This window comes from Capra hircus, chromosome 8 (assembly GCF_001704415.2).
Source record: "Capra hircus breed San Clemente chromosome 8, ASM170441v1, whole genome shotgun sequence".
Taxonomy (NCBI): Eukaryota; Metazoa; Chordata; class Mammalia; order Artiodactyla; family Bovidae; genus Capra; species Capra hircus.
Window position 1 is genome coordinate 100,026,697 of NC_030815.1, and position 14,535 is coordinate 100,041,231.

At 38.1% G+C, this 14,535-nt stretch overlaps 1 protein-coding gene across 1 annotated transcript in view; it reads left to right on the top strand.

Annotated features, from left to right (window-relative positions):
* Positions 1–13,170, top strand: part of MUSK (muscle associated receptor tyrosine kinase) — a 92,936-nt gene extending 79,766 nt beyond the window's left edge. Inside the window, exons 11-15 of the mRNA XM_018052584.1 lie at positions 2,707–2,882; positions 8,129–8,330; positions 8,837–9,028; positions 10,443–10,591; positions 11,867–13,170. Of these exons, the coding sequence (XP_017908073.1) occupies positions 2,707–2,882; positions 8,129–8,330; positions 8,837–9,028; positions 10,443–10,591; positions 11,867–12,549 (1,402 nt within the window). The 3' untranslated portion in view covers positions 12,550–13,170. The remainder of the gene's footprint in view (positions 1–2,706; positions 2,883–8,128; positions 8,331–8,836; positions 9,029–10,442; positions 10,592–11,866) is intronic.

Sequence of the window (14,535 nt, forward strand, 5' to 3'; positions counted from 1 at the left end):
CTAGGGCATTTGTCCATGGGCTGTCTATTGCAGCAGCAGAAGTCAGAGAGCAAGATATGTGATAAATAAACAATGTATATATTACCTTAGAAGGTATTAAGCGTCACAGGAAAGGGGAGAAGTGCACCAGAAGTGCCAGAAGTTATATTTAGGAAGTGCCAAAGGTAAACCTGAAAACGGAATGCCATGGGTAGTCCTAATTAGTTAGGGCAACGGTACTGAATCCTCCGTACTTGCTTTTTGAAACTTTTTGTGGAATTATAAACCAGGTTAGTGTTAGTCAATTATGTTGTATTTGCATTTTGGGGATATTCTTAGCTTTTACATAATTGCATAGTCATGTATACAGCAAGTGCCTGAAGAGTTCTCTGTGTTATTTATCCCTGATCTCAGTCATTTGTTCCATAGAAAAATCCTGTTGTTGTTAAGTTCTCAACTTTGATTCACCTCTTGTTCAGCTAGAATAGAGGTGTTACACATTACACGTGAAAAATTATTTTTTATAATCTTACATACTGTGTGTTTGACTGGTACTTAAGTCTGTGCTACCTTCAGTTTCCCTTAACATTCATGCATACTGACCAGTTGTGGGGGCTGTGCTATAGTGAAGACGATATAAGGCAATCCTGAATTTTGTTCCTTTGTGGGGAATATTTTTCTCTTGCCAGATAGTAGCAAGATTATTTCTTTAATTCTTGAGATTCAAAATACTTGTAAAACTCACCTGGGAGTAGATTTCTTTCCTACAAGTAATATAAAAATAACGGTTAATATATTTTCCTCATCAGATTTATATCCTTTTTAAGAATGTTTTCTTATAGTGTATCTCTGAACATTTTTCTTTTTTATGTGCTCTAGTTTCTTGTTGGGATACATTGTCAATTCGTACTTTGAATTTCGTGCTTGACTCTCGCTCTCCTTATCGCTTTCCCCACCATTTTTATCTTTCATTCTTTTTTTCTGCATTCAGTTAGAATTTCTAAAGTTTTCCTCTATCATTTGTTCAATATCTTGCCAAGCCATTTCTTTTCCAATGGAGATTTCACGTTTCAGTGAAACAAAGTTGTCACTTTTTTGTAGTCTTTATTTTCTTCAGTCACCGCCATGTTTAACTTAACCCAGTTTTCAGTCTACTTTCCTCTTCATTTTGATTTTTTTCCCCTGTGAAAAACTCTTCTGTAAAGGCCATGCTTCAGTGGAAGCCTTCATGTCAATGAAAACAAAAAAAATTTTTTTTAATTCTCTAGTGTGTTTTTAACTTAAAATAAAAAATAACTTCCCCAGGTATTTGCTTTCTCTACATAATGTGGGGCTAGTTTTCTCATATGTCCCATGTTGCTTTTGCACAGTTTAATCATAACATCTGAACACAAAAAGATGCACTTACGTGACTCAAGGATGGAACCAAGCATAGTTAGAAGCAAGCCAAGCAAGGTTTCTACAGTTCTTCAGCTTCTCAGGAGACTGAAAGCCCCATTGCTTCCCCTTCCCTTGCAGACATACTAAGAATCTACATCTCATTGCTATACTCATGACCCTCACTGTATCCCATCACATCTGTATACACAGCCCAGTCATTTTACATATGTTCATTCGGTCCATATTGGTAAGTGGTTGCCTGGAAAAGTGCGAGTGTAGGCCTGAGTGTTAAAAAACACATACGTGTATGTAGGTACACATACACATGTATGGACACACACTCCTACTCTATACTTCAAATATTGAATGAGTAACACTGCTATTGTCCTTAATTTCTTTTATCTTTAATATCCTCTTCTTATGCAGCCCAAATATCTTAATTTGGAACTAACCTGGTTGCTCCTGTATAGTCTATCTTATTTTCTATAAGATAAACTTGAACAAATATTAATCCACAAGATTCTATATAATCCAACTAGTTTACCTAGTCTTTCTGCAGCCTCTTCACTCATGTGTGCGTGTTAGTCTCCTAGTCGTCTCTGAGATCCCATGGACTGCAGCCCACCAGGCTCCTCTGTCCATATAATTCTCCAGGCAAGAATACTGGGGAGTCATTTCCTTCTTCAGAGTGTCCACTCATAGCAAAACACAGAGATGACAGTTACAGCTTCACTTGCACACGGACGTCACTCTAGCTCTCTCAGATGGAAGCACAGACGGCAATGGGGCAGGACCTCAGCTTCTCCAGGCTAGGGCAGGGCATGGACCCCCAAGCTCTTCTATAACTAACCAGGAAGGTGATGCTGCTCTGTTTTAAAGAACAAAGCACACAGAGACACTGACTGTGTTCCTCAAGCCCTGCCCATCAGCCCTGAGATTATAGAAAAATCTCTTGGGCTGGAGACTGCTTGACAATGATCCATGACTTTAGTGTGTGTGCTTTTAAAATTCTGTATAACTTGTTTCTGAACTTTTGTAGTGATTTTAATATGAAGTTGAGAGAAAGCATACCGGGGATTTCTAATCTTTTTACCTTTTGAACTTGAAAGTTCTTTCCTCCAGTAGCATTAGTGATGTTTTATAAACAAGATAGTATTTCATCTCACAGGATAATATACTATATATTTCATTAAGTCTCATGTTATTTACAAAAGGATCTATACAAGGACACTTTTGCAAGAACAGACAGTGTACTACAATGATGCTTTGAAAATACAGGATTTAGGCTCCAATTTGGCTTCAGCGTGCTATGATTCATTAAATTTTGTTCTCCTTAAATCATTTTAGAGAATACTGCTTGGCAGTAAAGGAGCTCTTCTGTGCAAAAGAATGGCTGGTGGTGGAAGAAAAGACCCACAGGGGACTCTACAGATCCGGGATGCTTCTGTTCTCCATGCCAGACTGCAACAAACTCCCCAGCATGCACTGGGACCCAATGGCCTGTACCAGACTGCCATACTTAGGTAACAGAGTTCTCTTGAGATGTTGGAGGTTCAGAGAAATTTACTATTTTGAGGAAACTAAGGTGTGAATTTAAATCTCCTATCATTTCTAGGCATTTCTAAATTTTTTTTTGAGTTCTGCCTTCTTTCCATACCTAATAACAGAATCCTACTGCTATCCTAATGGCACCAGTTACCAGCATAAGGATTTATTCCATTTGTTCTAAAAGAAATTAAAGAGTACTGTTCAGAGCTGTTGAAGATCTTACCTTACTTCATGAGCAGATCTGATGACAGCTTGTAACATTTTTTGGAATGTGCAGAGCAATGGCTAAGAAACATCTCATATTTTGTCAGAGAAGTGGAATAAAGAAATAAAGTCCTCTTTCTTGGCCAAGGAAGCAGATTTTTCAGCATGCAAAAATAAGCCACATGTTTGAAAATGCTGATCTCACGAAACAAAGCTGAATGGCTGCATGTTGCTTTAATGAACTTCATTTGTAAGGAACTGTGTGGTTAGCCCTAACAGCTGGATTCATTCCAAAGACGCAATCCTTTCACATTTGAATGCAAAAAATGTTTTCCCGTTGTATATTAAAAAGCTGAAAGGGAACTTGTATTTCTTAGCACTCTCTCACAGAACATAGGAGCTATCGGGATGTTCCTAAAACAAATTTTTATCCTTTCCCCTTCAGATTATAAAAAAGAAAACCTAACAAGTAAGTATTTTTGTTTGTGCCCTTGAACCTTATGTGTATGTAACTGGATTCATGCATGCATATTTACACCCATATTCCATGATGTCTAGGACAAAGCACAGTCTCTCTCTTAAAGGCTTTTCACTATACTCATCCAGGGTAGAACATGAAGGCAGATCATTGGAGATCCCAGTTTATAGCTCCTAATTAGGCCATGAAGAGCACCATATTTAGTGAATGGTATAAATCCTATTTCCATCCCAAAGTTATTGAGCAGCGTTGTCCCTTCTATGGCCATAAAATAAGCCAATTTAAATGATCACCCTTTGATTTCACATTCATGATTTTTATATCGCATAATTTTTTATAGAGGAAAAAAGTGTTTTGTGCCCTTGAAACCTTATATGTATATAAGTGGATTTGCGCACATGTATTTACATCCATATTTCACGATGTCTAGGACAGAAGTACAGTTTCTCTTAAAGTACAGTCTCTCTTCATCGAGCCAATTCATGCTCTTTCTTTGTGACAACTGGTCCTTCTTTTGGAAGATAGGTGTTTTTTTTAAAAACAGCTAGTTTTCAGTATATAGTTTACAGGGTCAAATCAAATGGTTTTAAAGGAGTCATCTCAAAATCTCTAGGAAAGAATTCTGCAGTCGTATCTATAGACCTTCCCCAACTCAACAATGAAACTTGTAGGTACCCTTTTAGAAAAGCAGGGGGACTGCTAGATTCCGGCTCTGGCACATGCTATTCCTTTTTTGTGCAATACTATCTCTCCTGACTCCCCCTACCCACTTCCCCACGGTCACACCCACACATATACCTTTGACCAGTTACACCTACTCACTCGTAATATTTAACTTAAAAGTTACTCTAGAAAACCTAGCCAGAATGCCGAAACCTGGACTTGGGCTACCCCTGGATTCTCACAAGCATCCTTGTACTCACCACTCTTGTAATACTCTTTATATTTTATTGTAATTATCTGTTTTCTAATTGCTTCCCAGCTAAGTACTTTTAACATAGAGAGTGGTCATGTCCACCACAGTGTCCTTGACACTTAACAATCAATATTCATTTAATAAGTCCTTTAATATGTGGATGAATGAGTGAATAAGACTCCTCTGATGTTCAAAGGCAAAGGATAAAGAGAGAAAATTGATGAGAGAAGAAAAAGATTAAAAGGAAAGAACCTGGAGACTCAAATTGATAAGGTGGACCCAACGAGATAATTGATATTGCTCTAGGGAAGATGAGGGCAAATCGATCAGAAACAATAAACAAGAACTGAGAAAGTAAAACTCTCCTGAAAGAAGAAACAATTAAACCCATAAACAATTAAATGCATAAAATTCTTGTTGAACCTATGCCAATTTTTCATCTTGAAAATAAATCTTACTAAATCATCATGGCTTATTCTCACTATGTAATTAATTCCATTTTCTGATAGTACTGATAAAAAATTACCCTTTTATATACTAATAAGGTTACACCACCAATTTCATAAATTTCATTACATTCCTTCACATGTTAAATACAGTATGAATGGCTCTGGTGAAATGCAGAAACAATAATAGTCCCCTCTCTCAATGATTGTTTCTGCTTTTTTATTAGCAGAAAGGTTCACTCTCCAATTTAAATCCCCCTTCCCACTCATCTGGTGGCTCAGCTGGCAAAGAATGTGCCTGCAGTGTGGGAGACCTGGGTTCGATCCCTGGGTTGGGAAGATCTCCTGGAGGAGGAAAGGCTACCCACTCCAGTATTTTGGCCTGGAGAATTCCATGGACTGTATAGTCCATGGGGTTGCAAAGAGTCAGACACGACTGAGCGACTTTCACTCACACTTCACTCCCACTCATCTTGGATTGATTTTTTAAATCTTTGAATGTCTCAGTCCAAAGAAAGTCAGAGCAGCTTTCAAACCATCACAGAGGAACCTGGGAAGTCTTGTAATTTCCATCACTGCTGTGACGCTTGATGAGAAATGCTATCATTGGTCCTGCACAGATACTTTATTTATTTTATTTTATTGCTGTGCTGAGTTTCCTCTAGTTCTAGGTGCCTGCTGGAGTCACAGGGGTGACCGAACTCGGTCTCCATAAGCTTTAAAACCCACTTACTTGGCTGTTGGTGCTCAGGGAAAAATCACTGTGTCCACAACTAGACTAAAAAGTCATACATGGGCATCCCTTATCATCTCTGCTTTTACAAGTATCCTATTTCAAATGGCTTCAAGCACTGACAGCAATAAAATTTTTCCTTTGACTTTGTGATGTGTTATATTAATATAGCTCCTTCTATGAAATCATTGTGTGTGTGTGTTTTACTATATTGCAGTTAATTGTTAATATTTCATTTAGGATCTTTTAAATCTATGTTCTATAATCTATGTCTGCACTTTTCTCCAGTGCTAACATTGTCAGGTTGTGATATTAGTATTATAACTTTCTGAAACAACCTGAAAGGTTTTTCTCTTACTGGAATATATTATAAAACTGTATCCCTTCTAAGACTGAGAGAATGTAATCATAATACTATAATGACTTAAATTTATGACTATTTTCAGATTTTTTCATTCTTCAATTTGGGAATTAATATGTTCCTATCATTTCCCTCAAGATTTTAAAAATGTAACTCCATAGTTATATATTACTTCATATTTATTGATCTTTGAATCTATTGTTAAAATGACTTTATCATTCCTAATTTTGTATGTTTGTGCCTTTCTTTTTCTTTTAAAATTAAAATGCCACTGATTGGACTACTTTATAAATATTTATAAGACTATTGACCTATTTTTAAGTCTATCATTTCTGTTGTGTATTCTAACTTATTAATTTCTGCTTGTACATGGCTGTTACTTTATCACCTCTTTTTCTTTGCTTTCTGTCGATTTTGTTTCTTTTCCAATGTCTTGAATTAGATGTTCAGCTCATTCACTTTCATTCTTTTAATCTAATGGAAGGAGATAATGCTATAAGTTTATCACTGAGCACATCTTTGGCCAAATCTCATAAACACTACTAGGAAGTTATTTTGTAATCTGTAACTATGGCTAATTTCTACTCTTTGATTAAAAGGTTATCAATTTTTTTCTTTTTTTAAATGTCCTATTGGATTTTATTTAATCTACTATTGATTGCATTTTGATCAAAGAATAGATCTGCATAATTTCTTCTTTTGAAATTTACTTAGATTCATAATCTTAGTAATTATAACCTGACAAAAAAGATTATGTCTATTGGTATCCCACAAATATTTAAAAATAAAGTTTATCTCTCTTTTTAGGATACAAAGTTCATTCTTTACTATTAAGACATTCTTTTTAATTATTAAAATATTTTCTATCCATGTTGTCTTTACTCAATCAAATAAACAGATTTAAAATATAATTTTAAAATATAATTTTAAATCCATTTATATGATAGTGTAATCCATTTAATGATAGTGTGGTTTTAATAGATATACAATGGACTTTGCACCCCATGAACAGAGAGATTTAGTATGACATCTTTTGGTTTCCCTGGTGGCTCAGATAGAAAAGAGATTTAGTGAGATTTAGTATGACATCAGGGGTTTTCCCAGTGGCTCAGATGGTAAAGAATTTGCCTGCAATGATCAGGAGACCCAGGTTCAATCCCTAGGTGGGGAAGATTCACTGGAGAAGGGGAATAGCAACCCACTCCAGTGTTCTTGCCTGGAGAATTCCATGGACAGAGGAGACTGGGTGGGGGGGGGGGAGGGGAAGGGGGTTGGGTACAGTCCATAGGGTCACAAAGAGTTGGACACGACTGAGTGACTAACACACATAGTTTTGGTTTCCAGCAGTAATACAGATTTTACCTTATTTGTATATTGCACTGACCTTTTTAAAAGGGGTTTGAAATGAGTTTGATTGTTAGATGAACCAGCTTTCTCAGTGTGTCCTACTATTTCCATTTTCCACATTCTTCCATTTGTTTTTGTAAATCAACAATACACATGTATAAAAGCTCAGCTTCAGACAATTCTAACTTTAATTTCATAAAAATATTTTATTTAATAACAATTTCCATGATTGTTGTCAGGTCTTAAACAATATGATGTGTGTAAAGAACACTAGCTCAGGATCTGCATTTGTCTTGGAAAAAAACATGTTCTTTCTGTGTCTCATCTTTAAAATTCTAAGAGTCTATAAGCTGGATAACTCAGACAGTAAAAAAATCTGCCTGCAAAGCAGGAGACCCAGGTTTGATCCCTAGGTTGAGGAGATCCCTTGGAGAAGGTAATGGCAACCCACTCCAGTATTCTTGCCTGGAGAATCCCAAGGACAGAAGAGTCAGGTGGGCTACAGTCTGAAGGGTCACAAAGAGTTGGCCACGACTGAGTGGCTAACACACATAAGCAGGATTTACTTACAACTGGACCTCACTGGATTCTTACAAATTGCACTTTATAGATATAAAACAAGGGAGAACCTGATACATAAATACATGGTCTTAAATTTAGTTTACTGATCACTTGAATACAAAAGTTGCTTCTTAAAAGTTTAAGAATGAATGAAAACACTGTTGTTGACTTACAGCATTCCCGCCAATGACGTCCTCAAAGCCAAGTGTGGACATTCCAAATGCGCCTTCCTCCTCCTCGCCCTCCTTCTCTGTCTCACCTACGTACTCTATGACTGTAATCATCTCCATCATGTCCAGCTTTGCCATATTTGTGCTTCTTACCATAACTACTCTTTATTGCTGCCGAAGACGAAAACAATGGAAAAATAAGAAAAGGTGAGTTTCTAGTTTAAGCTAATCACTTAACACTTTAAAATTTTTATTTATTTCACTGGAGATGGGAGGAAGCTAGAGATGGGAGGAAGGATATATACAGTCTCTTTATGACACCCATTGCCTTGTTTTAAAGTTAAGCACCCCCATCACAATCTTTAAAAATGTCAATGACTTTTTGCATAGGATTCCTTGTCCTAAGATTAGTTTCTTGCAGAAGATAGAATCTAAACCACAATTTGGAAGACTATGGTTGTTCCTGCTCCCCATTAGCTCCCTCAGCCCCACTGCCACTACCAGATTGGATGGTGACAAAATTCCTAAAGAAAAAAAAACTGTCTTTAGACTCCAATCCAAAATTCTTTGTTGCTCTAAAACAGAAGGATCTTTCATAAACTTAGCATAATTTCTTATGTTTCCTCCTAAACTCCTATGTCTCTGTTGAACCTGGGTACAAAGCTCTCACCTGGTCCTCAGCTCATTATTGATCTTATCTGTCTTACCTGCAGAGAATCGGCAGCAGTAACCCTCACTACTCTTCCTTCTGAGCTCTTGCTAGACAGACTTCACCCCAACCCCATGTACCAGAGGATGCCACTCCTTTTGAATCCCAAATTGCTCAGTCTGGAGTATCCCAGGAATAACATTGAATATGTGAGAGATATCGGAGAGGGAGCATTTGGAAGGGTCTTTCAAGCAAGGTAAAGTTGCTCACTTTAAAAAAAAATCTATCCACTAAAACACCTTGTGTCTGAATAGTTAACCAGTGTGCTCGCTTCGGCAGCACATATACTGAATAGTTACCAGGCCATAAACTTGATGTCTATGTAATTATGCATAATATTTATTATCAAATTAGCTAAATCTTCACATCATTCACCTTATTGTTTTGGGTACTGTAGTTTGAGTCTTGATAATTTTCCCTCTTTGCTGGAAAATAGGGTTGTATTTATGGAGAGAATCTTTATAAAGTGTTCTGATGATAAGCAATTTGCAAAATTGAATATTTTTCAGAAGAGAATTTTGTCAGACATTTTAAATCAATTTCTTGCATTGCTTTTAGTATTATTTCTAAAATCTCCCATTTTAAATTGCTACAGTCTTCATTTAAAATTTTCTTTGAACTAATGTTTCAGTTTAAGAACTCAGAGCCTGACATGCGTAGATATTAAATAGATGTTCACAGAATGGCAAGACAGAAAAGGGAAAAAAGTAATGTAAAAATGGAAGATAACAATGTGCTCAAGAAAGGAGTATGTATTAGGGCCAATGCTAGCCCAGTTAATGTCTTTGTATGAGCTGGAATAACATAACTTCTCTTCATGTAGCTCCACAGACACACAGCTTGGCCACAGAATGTAGACTTGGTTTTAATCACCGATTGTCACTTTGGCCTGTTGCTCTTGGGCAGGACACAGCATTATCTCTACATATAGTGGCCCTAGTATGGAGGTTACATGATTAATGAAAATCTCATGCAAATATTTATTGGGAACCCAAAAAAAAAAAAAAAAAATGAAGGGCTCCCCAGGTGGTAGTAGTGATAAAGAACCTGCCTGCCAATGCAGGAGATGAAAGAGACGCCGGTTCAATCCTTGGGTCAGGAAGATCCCCTGGAGGAGGGCATGGCAACCCACTCCAGTGTTCTTGCCTGAAGAATCCCATGGACAGAGGAGCCTGGAGGGCTACAGCCCATTGGGTCACAAAAAGTTGGACACAACTGAAACTACTTAGCATGAATGCAAAAAGTTGAAAGGGACACTTTTAGGCCTTTAAATATAAAGATGAAAAAGTCACGGTTCCTGCCTTCTAGGAATTTAGATTCTAGACAGAGATTAAGGGATTACAACGGTAATCATCATCTGGGCACTTCTGATTTCCTGTTATTTATAAATAATGCATCTTCAACCTTAATCTGTGTTGAAAATAACACTAGTGATTTTTAATTGGAATCAAGTTTTAAGTGTGACCTGCCGTTGTCATCTTTCTTTGGTTCCATGGCTTTGGGAAAGGCTGCATGAGTGGGGGAGATGTGTACAAACATGGGTAGTTATCATGTGACTATGTGGAATACTCCTGATCTTTGATTTCTTGCTCAATAAATGTATTTCTCAGGGCTCCAGGCTTACTTCCCTACGAACCTTTCACAATGGTGGCAGTGAAGATGCTCAAAGAAGAAGCCTCAGCAGATATGCAAGCAGATTTTCAGAGGGAGGCAGCCCTCATGGCAGAATTTGATAATCCTAATATTGTGAAACTCTTAGGTATGGAACTCTTAGGTACAAGTGGAGAAATGTATGCATCAGAAAATAGAGACTTGCAAGTTTTTTCTCCTTTAAACTTCACTTCTGTTTTTTCTTTCATTCCTTGATCAGAGAGATGTCTCTGTTCCTCCCTATAGAATATTTTCTGTACCAGGGAGTAGAATATTTCCTTAAATCACCTAAGTTCAAAAGATTAGAGTTTTAAAAATTTTCTGAGGAGTGTTTTGTCACTTCATTAACTTTCTTTTACCAATTTTATATTTTAATTGTTCATTTATTTTATATAGTTCATATAAATATACCAATTGCTAAAGTCCCTAGAATTAAAAGCTAACCCCAAAAGAAGCAAGCCAAGATAACAGTATTCTCATTTCCTTTCCTTTTTGAACAGACACTTCTAATTTTTGCCTGAAAAAATCATGGAGTTAATAATCTATTTGTATGCTGGTGTGAAATTGTGACCATCTGACCTAATATTTCAAGTTGTCCAGTTTCCCTCTCAAATACAGAAAGATTTTAGAATTAACAAATGCCTTTCTGGTACAAATGCCTTTCTGGTACGCAAAGAGTCGGACACGACTGAGCAACTGAACTGAACTGAACTTTTTGGTACTAAATCTAAGGTTCTATTTATATTAACATTTTCTTCTTTCTGGAAAATAAATGTTTGTAAATTTACCTAAATGTTTAACTGCGGTAACCTGAACATTTCATCTGAGATCTTTGACTGTTTTTTCCCCTTTTTTCAAATTTCACAAAATAGTTTCCTTATCATCCTCCTTCAGAAAGGAAGCAGAAAAACAGAGCAATTGTATTACATACTCAAAGAAAACATCTATTCATAAATTCATTTGCTTAATATTTATGGAATACTTGCTCGCCAGAAACGTGGTAGGTGTGTGGAATTGAAAGAAGACTTAAGACATAATCTCTATTTTTAAAGGGATAAAATGTTGGGGGAAAAAAACCTCAGCTGAATGGATAATTATAACAGGCTGGTAAGTAGGATGCAGGACTAAGCATAAATAATAATGGAAGGAAAATCTGATCCAGGAAAGGTCAGGCACAGAGGCCCCCTCAGAGGAGGGATAAATCAACTGAATCTTAAAAGAGAAGTAGATGTTTATACAAAGAAAGGGGGTCAGGGTTCGACTATGATGCTGTCAATAGAAAACCAAGGCCCCACTTCTGATCTGGTCATTTGCTTTTGGACAATGTTTTCCAATGTGTACTTAAGAAACGCAACCTCTAACAAGGGGCCTATTTTGGTTGCAGGAGTGTGCGCGGTGGGGAAGCCCATGTGCTTGCTCTTTGAATACATGGCCTACGGGGACCTCAATGAGTTCCTCCGCAGCATGGCCCCACACCCCGGACGCGGCCTCAGTCCCAGCGACCTGTCCCCCGGGTCACAGGCCTCCAGCCCCGGCCCCCCGGCCCTCTCCTGCGCGGAGCAGCTGTGCATCGCCAGGCAGGTGGCCGCGGGCATGGCCTACCTCTCCGAGCGCAAGTTCGTCCACCGCGATTTGGCCACCAGGAACTGCCTGGTGGGTGAGAACATGGTGGTGAAAATCGCCGACTTCGGCCTCTCTAGAAACATCTACTCGGCGGACTACTACAAAGCCAATGAAAACGACGCCATCCCCATCCGTTGGATGCCCCCCGAGTCCATCTTCTACAACCGCTACACCACGGAGTCTGACGTGTGGGCCTATGGGGTGGTCCTTTGGGAGATCTTCTCCTACGGCCTGCAGCCCTACTACGGGATGGCCCACGAGGAGGTCATCTACTACGTGCGGGATGGTAACATCCTCTCCTGCCCGGAGAACTGCCCCCTGGAACTGTACAATCTCATGCGTCTGTGTTGGAGCAAGGTGCCTGCAGATAGACCCAGTTTCAGCAGCATCCACCGAATCCTGGAACGCATGTGTGAGCGGGCGGAGGGCAGTGGGGGTGTCTGAGGTCCACGATGGGCGAAGAGAACTCTCCAGTCTCTTCTCAGACCCTGGGACCCAGAGTAGTGCAACGCCCAAGCCCCCAGGAGACCCAAATAGCAAAGAATAGTGGCAGACATGGGTACCATGCTGCTTATTTCTCAGAAAAAAAAAAAAAAAAAGACTGGGAAGAACTCCTGGATTGGGTAGAAACTGGGTGAAGGGAAAGGCAGGCGAGAAAACGTGCCAGATAACCGGAGGTAACTACTCTTCCTCACGGGGAAAGCTTGTGTTACATATTGTACCGGAAAGAATGCCACCCTGTTCAGTTCCTGAATTAGCTGGCAGCAGAATAAGCCTCTGCTGTATTAAATTTTAATATGAACTGCGGTTGAGAGCTTCATTTTTAATAGAGTTCATTCCTGTCCATTAGGAAAGTAGTGTATCTTCCTGTAAGAAATTTAGTTCAAGCACAGAAAACTCCAAAGAAGGAAAAAGCATTCATTGTCCCCTCACCCAAAGATGGGTGTTGGTTTTTTATTCAATTTCTTTCTTGAGTTTAATACACACTTTTATATTTGTTTGTATTCGACAAAGTTGTGGTTTACTTTATTGATAGAGGGTTTCCAAGGAATAAAGTGATAATCAGCAAGGTTATATTCTTATTGTGATTTTTAGTTCTCTTTTTCTTTGTTTCTTCTTTAGAAGTTTTCCTTTGTGCACATGTGTCATGAATTTAATCTGCTTGCTTTATTCTTACAGGTTTTTTTTTTTTTCTGAAAATGTCTTTTGTGTCTATTTACCTTTTTTTTTTGAAAATTTTATTGGTACCTTTTTCTTTGTCTCATCTTTCTTTGTTTAGGACTTGCTTTGTTTTTGGTTATTTGGCTATTTTTTCCTCTTATTTCACCTATACAACAAAAACCTTGGCAGAAATAGTAACTTTCTAAGTAACACTGTGGACTGTTACATATATACCTTTTGCAAAGTATATTACTATTACTATTTTCTTCTGTACCTGCTTTTGAAATTACCCATTTCAAAGTTGTAACTCATTAATTTTATTGCCACAGACTATTGCACAGTTTATAACATGGGAATTCACAAGATGGTCTTGTGACTGAGTTATTTCAAACTGATTTAGTTCATCCTGACATTTTTTTTTTCCCTTCTAGAAACCAATTTGATAGGTAGCAGGATTAACATATGGCTATTCACCAACTTTCTGCATTGACTATTCACTTGTCTTGGTACATCTTATGATTCTTAAAAAGAAAAAAGCAAGACAAAACAAAACTCTCTGAAACTCAGATTCTTGGTGCACAAGATTTCCCACTGGAGTCCATACAATATATCTTTATCTGAGGCCACATGGATGATATGAGTTTCTTCCTTATACTATATAACACAGATTCTCCTGAAAAGCAAATAAACGGGAAAGAGAAAATAGCAGTCTACTCTATGGCCAGTTTACTTTCATTCAACCTAAATGGTAGTAAGGACAGCGGAGAAATGGTCTGAATTCTTGAAAGTAGATTCTCCGGCTGTCCTCCAGAGGGCTCTACCTGATATCTCCAATTGCACCTACAAACAACTTTGTCATCTTTGCTAGAAAATCTGCAATGCCTTGTTCATAGTCACCGCAGGCAACCAAGACAGAAACTCAGTTTTCCCCTCTCTTTCACCAAAGAAAATTCTATCAGTTTTACTTTCTAAAGCCCTCCTGCACACACCACCTCCCCTTCGAAGCGACCACCCACTGTTCAAACTCTATTGCTATCTCTTCTCTCATCTTTCTCCCATTTCAGGCCAGATAAGATTCCCTGGGCTATGACCATACAAACTGACTCACAATACAATGACTCACAATTCTGATTTACAAATAAGGAAGCCAGGAGTTAGGACTGAGACCTTGAGAAGTGCCTTCGATTCAAGTCGTGATTTGAGACAGTCATCCAAGGAGCTAGATGAGGAATGAGGTTGCAATATGAGTGTAAGACAGAAGGCCAAGAG